Source organism: Alnus glutinosa, chromosome 13 (assembly GCF_958979055.1).
Source record: "Alnus glutinosa chromosome 13, dhAlnGlut1.1, whole genome shotgun sequence".
NCBI classification, from domain to species: Eukaryota; Viridiplantae; Streptophyta; class Magnoliopsida; order Fagales; family Betulaceae; genus Alnus; species Alnus glutinosa.
The window spans coordinates 787,961-803,620 of NC_084898.1; the positions used below are offsets into that span (position 1 = coordinate 787,961).

The 15,660-nt window shown below is 36.9% G+C and overlaps 2 protein-coding genes across 2 annotated transcripts; both read right to left on the reverse strand.

The window, feature by feature from the left end:
* Positions 1-723: 723 nt before the first annotated feature.
* On the reverse strand, positions 724-9,995 carry LOC133854453 (embryogenesis-associated protein EMB8). Its single transcript, XM_062290669.1, has 8 exons — positions 9,551-9,995; positions 9,049-9,177; positions 7,212-7,343; positions 2,856-2,998; positions 2,669-2,766; positions 2,485-2,579; positions 2,234-2,287; positions 724-1,232 (listed from the first exon to the last, which is right to left on the reverse strand). The coding sequence occupies exons 1-8, from the start codon at positions 9,956-9,958 to the stop codon at positions 1,017-1,019; spliced, it is 1,275 nt and encodes a 424-aa protein (XP_062146653.1). The 5' UTR covers positions 9,959-9,995; the 3' UTR covers positions 724-1,016.
* Positions 9,996-11,635: 1,640 nt separating this feature from the next.
* LOC133854654 (uncharacterized) lies at positions 11,636-12,375 on the reverse strand. The gene has a single exon (XM_062290900.1). The coding sequence runs from the start codon at positions 12,298-12,300 to the stop codon at positions 11,821-11,823; it is 480 nt and encodes a 159-aa protein (XP_062146884.1). The 5' UTR covers positions 12,301-12,375; the 3' UTR covers positions 11,636-11,820.
* Between the last annotated feature and the right edge of the window lie 3,285 nt (positions 12,376-15,660).

A 15,660-nucleotide genomic window follows, 5' to 3' on the forward strand; every position in this document is an offset into this window, starting at 1 on the left:
TTTACATCTACAAGGTTAAATTTGCACTTAACCCATGTGAGACACTTGGATCATGACAGACAACCACGTTCTACAGTCGACATCCACGACGACTCACTCTATTAATACTAACCCGACAGTAGTCTTTTCTCTTTTGACAGCTCCACTCATTTATCAGTATTCAATGACTTAACACTATGCCCATACATAGTACTAAGACATTTTAATCCCGCCAATAGGTCACCCCCACCGTGACTCGACCACAAAACCATAACTCATTCGATCTCATACTCGACGTGAAACCTGACTTTGATACCAAATGATACATACATTAGGTAAAACTTATCATTCAAAATCGACTTGCAAAAGAAAAATGTCCAAGAGCTTATATATCCCAACTTTTTTTTTTCCAAAAATTTCGTTCTTAAGTGAAGTGTCATAATCCCATGTGATCTATTATTTTAATAAATATTGGCATGAGGTGATTGAATAGTGACACATCACTTGGGAAAATTTTGGATTTAAAAAAAAAAATTAGGAAATCTAGCATTTCTCTATACACAGAAAAGTTTACACTTAACATATAGGACACTTGGATGGTAACAAAATGCAAATGTAGACTTTTAGAAGCCTGTATGAATACTGCCCCTGGGAGTGGTTAAACCTGTAAATGAACACTGCCTTAATGAAAAAAGTAGAATCAACATTTTTAGGCTAATGATATCTTCTATGACTAAAAGGATCTGACAGCTAATATACGATGAAGTGTCACATTGCAGCATCAAATCTTAGATATGTTCTCCAGGTGAGTGATGGCATGCAGACTGATAAAATAGAATCTGGACTGTACTTTATCTTTAGTTCATTCATTTCTGTAAGTTCATTCTATACAATAACATTTTGAAGGTATGATCCAATGATGTTGCATCTGCTAGGCTCAAGTGACAATAGGTATGTAGAAAGAATTTTTATGACATCTTTTTATAAGTATGAATGGATCAAACAATAAAATATGAAGAATGCTAAGCAAGTGTCAGCTACACTTCTAGGCTGTGCAAGCCCTCTGTACATTGCAGCACGTCAACTGAATTACTACTAGATGTAAGGCTTTTAGATGCTCCTCTCTCTAGATGCTCAAGGTAATCCATTACAACAGGATCAGTCCAAGGAGCCCCGCGCGGAGCTTCAACACCAGCAACCCACCCTAGATGGCCACCTTTGGGTGTCACTATCAACAAACAGTTCGGATTTTCCTACAACAACAGCAGTGCATATACTTGATAAGAGGAACCAGAAAGAGGAGAAAATCACATACAAAGAGGAGAGATGTAAATAGAATGAAAGATTCCTGCGGTAGAATGTATTGGATACTTGAAATGCTTTATACACTTGAGTGGATGCAAATGTTTTATTCCTAGGTAATGAAGCATGTACATGTCAATCATTTGGAAGTTCTTTTTGAAGTTTCAGGAATACTGAGAGTTAGTTCCAAAGTGTTCCTTGGTCAGGAAATCACCACTATATTCACAAATTATTTTGGCATATCACGTAGATAGAGAAAAATATTTTCCCATCAAGTATAAACAAGAATTTAGCAAAATTTTGGAATAGTAGAAAATAAATGAGAGAGTTGGCAATTAATGTTGGTTGAGCTACCTCCCAGTGGGTATCAAGATGAAGAAAACAAATTGAGGTTATTTAAGATTTTGAAATCCAGAGAAGATGCCAGCATGGTCAACCTGGTCTGGAGGACTTGCAGCATTTTATCTTTCTTTTCTTTTTTTTGATGAATAACATTTTATCTAAATAAACAGCAGGATAAAGTGAATAACAATCTCCAGCAAACCTGGAAATTATGGTTGCATTCCCAGCTGCTCAACAAAATGCTTACTAGATAACTTCTTAGGACCGTGAACTTAAAAACAGGGTCTAACGGATATGATGTATTAAGGGCATAAAAGTAACGTTTTTTTTTTTTTTTTTGAATGAATATAAAAAGTAACTTTTCTACAAAGTGATTTGAACAGAAATGATCCGGTGAAGGTATGACGCTTTATGGGGAAAACAAGACTGTGCAGGAGATATGAAGTCACAAGGAAAAGGATTAATGCAAATTAAGTCGATAAATAAACCTTTTTTTTTAATGAGCAGTTAGCCACCCTAGGAAGAAGCAATAAATTGCACCTTGAGAGATTAACATAAAGGGAATAAAACTAGCATATACGGCTCAAGAGACCAAGGAGCAACAACAAACCTTGATATCTTCACGAGGAATTCCCCTAGATGGAGCAATTGGATCATTTGCTGCCTGCAAACCACTCACATGTAAAGCTATAGCACATGCCAAAGATGACCTAAAATGATTCTTTAGAAAACTTCTACAACTCATGCCTCAGATATCCAAATATAAAAAGTAAGCCAAAATAGTTTAAAATCTATCATTTGATTCTTCTTCCTTCTCATTCACTCATTAGTGTGTACTGCTAGAAGTGGTAAAGAAATTACCTGGATGCAAAGCAAAGGTATGCGAACATGCTTTATTGAGTCTGAACTACTAGAATTTGAGTAGTAGTCATCCACTGACTTGAAACCAAATGAAACTGCAAGGATTATGAGAGGTTTTGTAAGATCATGAGATACTATTACATCCATAAATGGATATGTACTCTCATGTACAAGAAACGCATACCACGGGTTAGTCCTTCATCGAACTCCCTAACAGACTTTGCATTGGCAGCTAATGGGATATTGTATTCACCACCCATCTCTTCAAAGAGAAGAGCATGCCTGCAAAAACAAAAGATTTTAGGTGATACTTTCTACAAACCTAGAAAACAACCTCAAGTTAAATACGTAGCAGGAACACAAAGGATTACTTCTTGAAAATTTCGCAGAGAGCATGTGCAAGAGCTTTGTCATAGACGTTGTTAAAGCCCTTATGGAAGTCCTCATCTGCAATGACCAAATTGAAAGGATTACACAATGACACGGCACCAGAAAGTGGGCAAGTATGAGATTCCTGCAAGTCACACATAATAAAAATATAAATAAAACAGCAGCAGATTTGCAGTAAATTGGAAAGAAACAAGCAAAAACAAACCAGTCCAAGAGTAGCTCCTTACAACCAAACCAACAAAATATAATATTCTCCTCAAAGAGAGTGGCTTTAGCACTGATGGTATTCAAGATCACGAGAGTGTAATTAGCTCAAATTAAAACTCAAGCATCCTAACTTATAACATTCCACTCTGCAGAGTGATAAGAACTCGAAATTGGGAACTCAAAAGGGAACTTGTTATTGATAATTCATTCATGTCCCAGCTCATAGACTAGGGTTACATTTATAGGATAGCTTAGTGTGTAAACAAGGAAAGGAAATAACACTACAAGGAAATGAAATAAGACTTATTAGCTTGCCATATTGAAATAGACTGAGAAGGAAAGTAGCCGTTAGAGGCTAAGCAGGATTTGGAAAGCAAGCTTGGTGCCAACTGCCTCTAGCTGCATGCCTTAGGTGGAACCCTAATTGCTGGAAACCCTAATTGATAGCTAGGATGCCGGAAACCCTAATTGCTATTTGCCGTGCTTATAATTCCCGCCACCTTGAGATCAACCTTGTCCTCAAGGTTGGAAATTAGGAAAACGTTCTTCGGCAAGGGCAGCAGTTTCTGCATCCTCAAATATCTCTTCTGCATCTTTCGCTGCTGCGTCTTCACCATCAATGAGGAAAAGGGTTTTCTGTTTGCACTTATGTCCAGCCTCCCACCGTTCATCACAATTATAGCATAGTTGCTTGCGGCGTCGTTCAGCGGCTTCAGCAGGGGTCAGTCGTTTGACCGGTGGTAGCTTTTGGGCAGCAGGGATAGCAGGAATCGCGGGTTCGGTTGTGGGCTTGTCTGCAATTTTAGATAGAGGCTTGTGGTGGTTTTGCCTCTCTTCTTGTAATCGGGCTAGGCCAATGGCTGAGGTGAGAGAATTGGGTCTAAACATTTTAACGTTTAGACAGATCTCCTCCTTCAACCCACCGATAAAGCAGCTGATCAGGAATGGCTTGCTCAAGCCCGAGACCTGTGTGGCTAGCTTCTCAAATTCAGTTTGGTACTCTCAGATACTGTCGACCTGTTGCAATTTCGCCAGAGTTTCCGCGAAGTCATCATACTCTGTTGGCCCGAAGCGGGTTAAGAGAGCCTTGGCGAATTCCGGCCATGTTGTCATGGGGTTGGCCGCCATCGCCCATCGATACCACTGCAGGGCGTCTCCTTCCAAATGAAAAGAAGCAATACGGATCTGATGGGTAGCCTGGGTTTGGTGGTACTCGAAGAATTGCTCCGCCCTGTAGAGCCATCCCGATGGATCGCCACCATCGAAGCGAGGGAAGTCGAGGCGTAATGCCCGAGTGTGAATGGAGCTGTCACCACGTCGCTGTTCGTGGTTATTCCCGGTACCGGAGTCGTATTCTGGCTCATGGTTGTGTGGAGGAGGCGGTGGAGCACCACCTTGGACACCTCCTTTAGTTCGCCCGTTGCTGGACTCAGCTTCCATCCGTTGCACACTAGTGGACAGCCTATCATACTTCTGATTGAGGGCGACAATGGCTTCCGTCATCTCCTTCATGTGTTGCTCCGATCGTTCCATGAAACGAGTGAGATGATCTGAATCCATCTTTTGCTGTTTCTGCTTGCGTGTATGAACCATACACTAGATCAGAGATGCTCTGATACCAAAATGATAAGAACCCGAAATTGGGAACTCAAAAGGGAACTTGTTATTGATAATTCATTCATGTCCCAGCTCATAGACTAGGGTTACATTTATAGGATAGCTTAGTGTGTAAACAAGGAAAGGAAATAACACTACAAGGAAATGAAATAAGACTTACTAGCTTGCCATATTGAAATAGACTGAGAAGGAAAGTAGCCGTTAGAGGCTAAGCAGGATTTGGAAAGCAAGCTTGGTGCCAATTGCCTCTAGCCGCATGCCTTAGGCGGAACCCTAATTGCTGGAAACCCTAATTGATAGCTAGGATGCCGGAAACCCTAATTGCTATTTGCCGTGCTTATCACAGAGGCCCCAAAATATCAAAGATTCCTTGTCCAGTTTACAACATGAAACACCATTCTGCAAAATATAAAGTTGTGAAATCTTTTCCCACTACTCCAAACTCTTTATTGACTTTTCCCTTGTCCTTTAGAGCCTCCAAATTGAACAATATTTGACTTAGAACAGATATGCGGCATAAGTATGTGGAGTACTACGTACGTATGGAATAGGTTTCAAATATGCGACGTCGAACAAGACAAGTGCACTACTAAGCAGTGGCGGAGGCAAGATTTTCGTCTAGAGGGGGCAACTTTTTTTTTTTCTCTCTTTTTTTAATGAATAACAAAAAACTAAAGTTGAATAAAAAACTATATTTTGTAGAATTCATCTATGCCGCAAGATATTTAGTTTCAATAAATAACATATTTTGTGTTCAACTTCGTATAATCATTTTATGTAGAATTTAACTTGGGCAAAATGAAAGTTTACTTTATTATAAAAATTCTGAAAAATAATTCTTGTAAACATACATGTCACTTTTAAAATAAAGTGTATTAACTATATTTCTCCATAATGTTTAAAAAAGAAAAGAAAAAAAGAAGATCAATCCTGGCACCACAGTAATTGATTTTTTAAGCATTCAAAACCCTACAAACTTGTCCTTCAATCCTTATAAAACCCTAAGAATCTTAGGAGAAGAATACGGTGTTTGTATGTCAATCTAGAAATACTCTTACAAAGAGTTAGGATATCCTTAATCCTTAAAATCAATTTTCATTTTTATAATATTTTATATAAATTTGAGCTTTTAAATAATTGGTGTTAACATAGTACAAATAAAAGTCTTAAAAATTAAATTGGCTTTATAATTTAATTTCTGTTAAATATAATTTCAATTATTGAAAAAAGGTTTGAAACACTCCCAACTACATAAGTACAGGATGCATGGACTTTTAAGCTACTAAATACGAATTCGAATGATGAAGATGTATCTATATATATTAAGAGATCCCACTAGTCCACTACCCAGTAACTATTGCCGGGTTAAAAGCTAGGATGTTCATTTAAAAAAAAAAAAAAAAAGCTACAATGTTCGTTTGAAAAAACAAAAGCATATGAAGTTGTGCAAACGGTGCAGTGCTTTGTCACTTCACTTGTCAACAGAGTTAAAGTGGGTGTAGTTTTTTAAACAAAAAATGGTAAAACGAAGTTGGCAAAGTTTTCGACTGCCTTTTTAGTTAAACGGTGCGTTTTCTTGTAAAACAAAGCTCAAACGGTGCATTTTTTTAAAAAAAAAAAAAATAAACAAAACAAAAACGAAAGAAAAGAGGGCTTTCGTCGTCGTCAACCTCTGGACTGTAAGTTTTCTAACCTAATTATAGAAACAGCTAAAAAAAATGAAACCAGGGGCAGAAAAAGTAAATCACGGTGTAAGGTAGGCAAATTTGCCCCTGATGAGTTGGTGAGGGTGGGCAATCGAAGCATAGGTAAGAATTTTAAGGGGGTAAGAAGAATTTTTAGGAGGTGAGGGGGGGCATTTGACCCCCCTCGACCCCCCCTCCCTCCGCCCCTGCTACTAAGAAAAGAGGAACAATTTAAGATACTGAGAAAACATAGAATGGCCTATGATCTAATGGAGAATATGACCTTAGGTAGAGGATGATGGGAAAAACTGATTCGTGTATAATACCATTTTAGATTAAAGGCTTGATGAGTTGAGTAGAGCAGAAAACGACTGGATAGTACAACAACCTGAACTTATTAAACATATTCAAGTCTAGACTCACAAGCTAGCCTAAGATTATTGTTGCACTAGGTCCTCATGCTGTTGAGTATTGTAAAAAGGTTAAGTCCCACATTGAAGTGTGAGTGATTAATATAATGTAATGGGACCCAACCTATAGGCTTAAGCTTTTAAGTTGAGTGGTGTTTCAATATGTTATATTATGGTTTCACTGAGTACTCTTCAGGTCGTAATCTCTCTTAACATTCACAATATGCATTATGCAACTTAAAAGCAACAAAACCTTCCAAAACCAAATTAACATTTCTCATGAAGTCGTTAATCAAAGAAGAGAATGATTTAAAGAAAGCAAAACAATTGATACAAGAATATCAACTTATGGAGAAAACTTAGCTAAAACCAAGGCATATGGACAGCATGGTCATAAACAAAAGAGCATACCACATACCTGACCCAAATATCGAACAAGAATGTTTGCCCCAAGAGACCAACCAACAGCATATAAATTAGCCTTTGGGTGCCGAGTACCAACATGCTCCACTACTTCACGCATATCTCCTAAGAAGGAAGCTGAATAGAACTGCACCAACAAAGTTACAAAATTAATCACATAAAATGATAGAAGCCTCCCATAATTCAAATGTATAATCTAACAAATATATTATTTCAACTCTCAGGGTAGCTCAATCAGCTGGGAACTACGCCTCGCCTCGTAAAGTGGAAGTCATTAGTTCGAATCTCTCTTTCCCCCTCCCCTAGGGGCCAATTACTTATAATATATATATATATATATATATATATATATATATATATATATATATATATATATATATATATATATATATATGTTATTTTACCATAGTAAGACCCGCCTAAGTGACGTGATCCAATTGGTCCATGTGCCAAGCTAGTTGGGTAAAGAAAAGATATGATTGGACCATGAGGAAAAACAAAGGAAACCTGATTGTGCGACTATGAGATTGTCAAACAGATGACATGAGAATATTGGTCCAAGTGATCTAACAGCGAAACTTGAGTCAAGGAAATGATAAGTCCACATGTCAGGTGCAGCTATCTTTGATATTTAAAAATAATTAGAGATGTCTATTAAAAAAACAAAAACTAGTAAGGGTTATAAGCGAACAAGTGACACATTTGAATAGATCTTATTGGTCCACATAGAAAAAGCAGTTAACCACTTTTATCTGAGCCTGGAATCCAAACATTAAATGACATGTGGCAAAACATGAGAAAACCACTCCTAATTCATGTGAAAGTGGGAGTTTGAATAGGATTCATGGCAAAACAGGATTAAATCTAGTTTCTTATTAGTATGCAGGTATAAAATAATGGGGGGAAAGTGACAACGTGCAGATCATCAGGAAAGGCATGACAAAAGATAAGTAGAATCTGAAAAGTGACATAATGGTGACATAACGTGACAGAAGTAAGAAATAACTTCCAAACAATGTCCAAGAAGCCTTGTACATAAATAGAAGAGTACCTACAACAAGGAGGACCGGCAACCAACCTGCACATACCCATCAAATACAGAACAAAAAGAAAAGGGAACCAGCTGAACCCTAGCGGTTTTTATCTTAGTTTATTTTCTTCCTTGAACGAGACATTGAACAACCCTCAGGAACTTAGGAATTTGTTTAGCATTGCAAATACCATCCTACTTAATTTAGATTTTTTCAACTTGTCAATAGTCCTGTGTGCCATTATTAACTTGTTTCTAGCAATCACCTACATTTTCCAACTTATTCTACCACTTTTTTAGCCACTAACACGGCTTTGTTATTGTCTTGGCAGGCTATCTTCAGGCATTCAATTGGCTGAGCTTATTATACTTTTCTCAAGTATTTCTAATGAAAGTAGTCTTTCTAAACCTCTTACCTTGTCAAAGCCTTTCTAACAACTTAAATTGCTCTTTCGAACTTATTTAATTTTACAAAGTAGTCAATTAGGAGGTTAGAGTAATCTTTCTCTTCATGTTCTCTAGTGTTACTGAATTCTAGGATTTCAGCAAGTTATTAATTCAAAAAATAAAAATTTGTCAATTGAGTCCAAGTACGGTTCTTGAAAATAATTTTTGGCCCACTTTCATCAGAATACTAATTAAACGATTAAATTCACTATTCCTTGAACTTAACCCTTTTCGGGACAACTAGTCATTTAACAACTCCTATTTGTTCTGAACATACTGGATGAAACATATATACATATATTTCCAAGCTTAGAGCATCACAAAAATCCATGGAATCCAGCAACAAAACTCCTACCTGAGGAGTGATGACGGGGCTATTTCCACAGCCTCTGCTATTGAACACGACCACACGCCAACCTCTGCTTCTGGCCCTAATCAACATGTGCCTCACATACGTGTCATCACTCCCTCCTGTTAAACCCGGCTGCAACCATCCATTTCCAACACACAAAAAACCATATATAGCCTTAATACTGATAGTAAATTAAATCATAGAGAAAATTGGATTAGAATCTTAGCTAATTCCACCTTCAATCCGAATTATGAGCTATCAATATTTATCACATTTTAATCTATAAAAAATATATATTTATCACATTTTAATACAAATCCAAACATTTAATTTGAAAATAATAGATAGGATTTAAGGAATTCTTAAATATCTTGATCCAGGAAATAATAAAAAACTAACTCAGTATTTATCACATTTCATTAAAAACGCATTGTTTAATTTGAAAGCAATGGTGAGGATTTAAGGAATTCGACAGTAGAGGAAATTAATCATAAACCGGACGAACCAGTAGAATGAGGACAGGAGACTCGGGCGGCAACCGACTGTCGTCGCCGGAGACCCAGTCGAGGGCAACGACGCCGTTATCTTTCACGCGGAGGCACTCACGGCGGAGCCTGACGTCCGGGAGGGACCGGAAGAACGCGGCGAAGATGGTCTCCACGTGGCAGTTCCATCCGATGAGAGGAAACGGAGTGTACGGACGGCCCAGGGTCTTGAGCGCCGGGAGGATAGTCTCGCGAGCTCCGCCGCCGGCGACGACTTCGAGCGACGTGTGGGGATCCTGGTGACCAGGCATTGCGTCTGTGCTGACGTGGACAGCGGAGATTTTTGGGGTTTTGGTTCTGATTGGGGATGGCGTGTATGTGATTGGTCGGAAGTGACGGAAGAGGTTATGATGTGGGGCTCTCGCCATCACTAGCCGCGCTTTTTTTGGTGGGATACTGAAAGAATATTTTAAACCCGCTTTTGCAAGTCGCGAATTTTACGTTGCAACGGACGTGTTTGGTTTGGCGCCTCTAAATGCTGTTTCAGGAAAGCGAAAAAAGAGAGTCCGTTTTTCATTTGTTTGTTCTTTCCGTAATAAAAAGTTGCACGCTAAAATTACATGCAGTGAATCCAGATATTTATGTAGTTGAATTAATTTATAAATTATTTTTTAAAGTTAAATTTTGTTAAAAAATTTGACAAATTCTATTAAGCGTCATGTTAAAGTCAATAAAATAGCAACACGTGTCGGTCATAATAAAAAAATATAAATATAAATAAAATTAAAAAATTATTTTTTTTAAAAAAAAAAATGAAAAGAAACAAATGGGTAGCTACCGGTTGGGCAACCATGCACCCCCAGAAGCCACCCCTTTTCTATTTTCAATTTCTTTTAAATCATTTTTTAAGTTTAATTTATTTATATTTTTTTTTATTATGATCGACACATTTCGCTATATTATTGGCATTTATGTGGCACCTAACTGAATTTGTCAAAAAATTTAACTGTCCAAAGAACTATTTGTAAATTAAGTCAAGTACAGAAATTTTTGAATTAATTTTGATATGAAAATGAGTAATTTGTAATTTAGATCAACTATAAAAACCAATAATGCAAATTTTCCTCGGGAATATTACAACCAAATCATGTCGGATGGAGCTTGTGTTGACGATGATGCTTGTCTTCACTCATGCTTGTTTCTAATTTTTTCTCTATCAATTAGCATTCCTAATTGTGTTCTGAAATGAAAGAAATGCCGGATACCACAAAAGAAATTGCAATACAAAATAATATTTAAAACTAGTCGGAATATCATTCTTCTAGCTTTTTTCTTTTTTTTTTTATGTGTACATTTCATGTTCTTGATCATTCCTTTTTTATACATAGAATCGTAATGTGAAGAATATGACGGGGTGATTACATGAATGTAGTAGGAAATTCAATGGGTGGGAATTATGCGTGAATGTATTTATAATAAATTTCAAATTTTAATTTCTTAATTCATTTATATACGGTTATTATTAAAGTATTGATTAAGGTTCATTTAGGCTTGCGATTTTAAAATGTGCGATTTGAAAAAAAGTGATTTTTAAAAACGTAGTTAAGCGTTTGGCAAAATCGCAGTTTAGCGTTTAAAATTGTAAATTAACCTTTAAAATTCTGCGTTTTCAAAAAAGTACTATCTTACCTGCAATTTGAAAAGGCAGATTTTCTGCGTTTTCAAATCGCAATTTTTAAAAACGCAATTCCTAAACGATTTATGTTCTGCGATTTGGTTTAAAATCGTACTTATTATCTACGAAATCGCAATCTCAAACGCACCATAAGTGTACATATTCTTTTCAACTTAAACTTTTGGAATAAGTTGTAATTTAACGTAATATTAGAGTCTAAAGTCTTGAGTTCGAACCTCGACTCCATCATTTACCCATACAATTTTAATTAAATATTTCACTTGTTAGGTCTTAGATATTAAAATATAGTTTGACCTCACACGTAAGGGAGCGTTAAAGTATTGATTAACAGCTTAAAAATTGATGATTTAACAGTTATAACTTAACACCAGCAAGGTACTTCTAAATTTGTGGCAAAGGATGCATAGTCTACCATGAGAAAATATAATTATTTATTCAATTAATATTTTAACAAAACTTATTAAAATTGACAGAATGCCAAACGATAGCAGGAAAATCAAAAGAAATGGATCTGAAGGATGAAAACTCCTTAAGATCAACATAATATATATATAGTAAGCATTAATTAACTAAATTATGTCTCATGAACAAGTTTCAGTGGCCATTGGCCTTCTCCAAATACTTCTGCTTCTCTTCCTGTGTCATGAAGGCTGTGATTGGAAAAGACTTTCCAATCCCCATCGGCGTCTTGAAATATATTTTCTGGCTTGCAGAGCTTTCCATGCTCATCTCAGTTATGGGCACCCACAAAAAAACCTGCTTGCTCTTAACGCCGGTCATCTTCTTCATCTTGAACTTCTCCACATACGCCGTTACCTCCGCGGCATAGCTTACTCGGGAATTGGACCCAACAAAGAAATGCTCGTATGGGGCCCTCTGCTTCATCCAAACAAACCCGGTTTCCCGAACCCTTCCACATTCTACAAGGTCTTGGAGGGGAAGCACGCCTTTGGGGAACCCCAGCTCCTCCAGGAGGTCTATGGAATGGCGGTAGCACTGTTCTGAACCATGCACGATCTCAGCCCCGGCGCGCTCGTCCTGATCCCGTGATGAGCCGGCGCCGCTGCTAGCCATTTCGACTTTCGCCGAGAACAAATTGGGACGATCGATGAGTTGGTGTTGAAGAATGGAGAACTAGTTGTGTGATCAGATGTATGATATCATGGATTAAATAATTCATGGTGGGGATGTTGTTAGCTGGAGGTTGAGCTGAATAGGGCTAATTCTAGAGAGTGGTTTACCTAACGGCTATTGCCCAGCTTTAATTTGTTGGTGGTGTGTTTGGTATTGGCCCATCTTCCTTTCGCCTAAAAAAATTGAATTTTATTTGAAAATAATGATATATTCCACACATCTATTCTATTTTATTGATGTTATATTATTAATCATGTTAGAGACAATTTCTGAATGATGACTTCTCGAGTTCCAGGTGGGTCTTACGTAGAGTAAATTTGATAGCCTGCAAAATAATAAAGATTTGTCGGGAGTTGGCCAGCGAAACCTCCTTCGATGGTTCAGAAGGAAATTCATTACCTCTCTTATATGAGAATCTTTTTCTTATATACCATATTTCTTCTTTTTTCCTCACTATTCGACTCAAAGATTCCCCTCATTAAAGGCTTGCACGTATGGATTACCTCACAGACGACGATTAGACGTCACATACGTTCCCGGTATGATGTACAGGGAGCACTTAGCCTTTGACAACAACTAACTATCAAATCGAATTACCGAATATGCCCCGTCCAAGTACACAGTTTATTAAATACCTATTGATACTCATTAAACGAGAAACGAGGAAATATCGCTTAATTAATGCTCATTAATTGCTTTAACCGTGGAACGTATTTGTTCCCTGTATGACCCTACTCAAGTGTGTTATGGGGTTCTTGAGTGTTATCAAGTTAATACGCCCTTACCCCATTACTCAAACATCTGCGATCCTCTCTGATGTAAAAACCCCCCAGCCCCTGGAGGTGCCAGGATCGTCCAAACCAACGGAGAGGTCCTAGTTGTCCACGGAAGTACTTGCACGAGTGCGAATCTGAATCATTTCTGGGGGGTAACCTGGATTTGTCCAATGGTGAGTAAGCAATTTAACATGTCCCAGTTGCGGTGGCAAAAGTGTCTTTTCGCACACACGAGAGATATTTTCCCAACAAATCAGTTTTTAATATATATTATTATAGTAAAAATTGTAATACATATTAACTGCACTCTAAATTAAAATTTTAGTTCATTCTTATATTCAGTCCTCCAAGAAAAAAAAAACATATCCTTCTTCAAGAGCCATTTTCCAAGAAATAAGAGAAATATATATCTTTTGTGAAAAATTTCTCTTGTTTGAGAGTGAAATTTTGACTGTATTGGGGGTTTTAAAATTGAGTGTGTTTTTTTTCTTCATTATTATTTGATACTCCATAAAAATCTGATCATCTCTATTGTCTTGTGTGATTTAACTTCCGTATTCCTCCGTTTTCAATCTATCATGGCCCAAGATATGTTGTTGTTAATAGGTGGTTTTGTCTTAAAATCAAAGCTATTAATTAAGTCACAAACTTAGAAAATTTTTGGGCATACGATTTTTTTGTATTATATTTAAAAATTCATTTTAATGAGATATGAATGTGCAAAAATGTTTTTGGGTAGGTGAGAAGTGTTTTTTTGGTTGGATTCAGATTTGAGATTTTTTTATTTATTTATTTATTTATTTTTTTTCGGGGATGTGGCTGATTATGTTGAGAGAACACAATTAGATGTAGAACTAACTTTTTACTTAATAAAATAAAATAAAATTTTGTAAGAGGTGTATTTAGAGGTGTACAAGCGGGACAGTTATTAACCATAAATAACTGGTAACCGCTAATCGGAAAAATCGAGAAATCGAAAAACCAGAAAAAACCACAACCAAGTAACCGGATAACCGGTATCCAGTTACCCGGTTACGGTTACTAGTTATTGCATTTTGAAAAACCGGATAATCGCAACCAGTTTTTATTATATATATATATATATAATCCGCTGTCACTTTAACTGGTACAATGTAGAGTATCTTATTCCGGATCACACCAGCATTAATTCCTTAATTAGTGTGTTTTCATTCATTCCTTTTGACGTTGAGCGAGCAGTGCACGCAGTCAATTAATTGGTTGCCTACTTAGAACGACATTGAGCTACGAAGCAGAGTGTGTGTGAAAGCAACGACCTTTAGGATTTACATACCGGCATAGTGCCGTCTGCCACTGTGTCACTGCGTGTGAACTGAAGTAAAGATCATCTCTTAATTTCGTGCATCTAACGGTTTAGACTCACTTGTTTAATAAAGGCCTACTCCATAGGGAAGTTTATTTATATGGTACACTAAGGACCATAAATGTCTATGGTCTAGACAGACTAGACACCGCTAAGCCTGCATGTTGGGCTCATGTGTAGGCTGTAGCAAGTACTCAAAACTATTTGATTTTGTTTTGTTTTGCAGCAGTCACAGTGCCTCTGCTTATGAAGTAGTTGCTGTTTAATGCTATTATAGTATTATGCTTAGATTGTATCCTCGTTGCTACTTAATAAATAATAAATAAATTGTTTAGATTTTGAAAACCGATTAGGTTGATAATCGGTTTAAAATAACCGGATAATCGACTATCGATTAGATTGGTTACGATTGCGATTATGAGCAAATAACTGCAACCGCAATTGGTTATACACCCGTAAGTGTATTGCAGAGGTTACAAGGCTCTATAATCTTTATAGTAAAAGGTGAGTCATGAAGCCTCTGCGAACCCTCGTAGAGGTCATCTCACAAAGGTGCAACCTCCGCAAGGGGCCATGGGGCTCTATAATCTCATCTATAAGATGTGGGTCATAAAGCCTTCGAGATCCCTTTATAGAGGAAGTTGTGGAGCTCTGCGACCTTCGCGAGGGGGGTTGCAGCCTGTAGGGGCGCCTCTGCAATCCACCCCTCATATAGGCTGTGGTTTCTTTGCAACCTCCACCCCTTTGTGAACTACATGCCAGCCATGAATGGGCAGCCGGCTAGTTTTGTTTTTGTTTCTTAATTTTTTAACGTGAGTATGATTGTTTTATACTTAACTGATGTTGACGCGCTAAGTATAATGTGATGTAGACCTTATATTATTTTATAAGTAATTATGTGACTATTTTCTCGTTAACATGTGATCATTATTTTTCAAATAACGAAAGTAGTAATTTGGATAATCGTGCAACACTTAGCAAGTAAAATTGGCATTTTTTTTCTTTTTTTTATTGTTCAAAAAAAAATTGTTATTTTTTAAAACTCAGGTAGCTTTTTCACAAAATTGCAAACCAAATGTAAAATTAAATGAGTAATGTTATATGTTATTTAATAAACTGTTATATATGATAATTATGTAACTTAATGATGTGACAGTGAAAATAAGTTATTGAATTAGTACT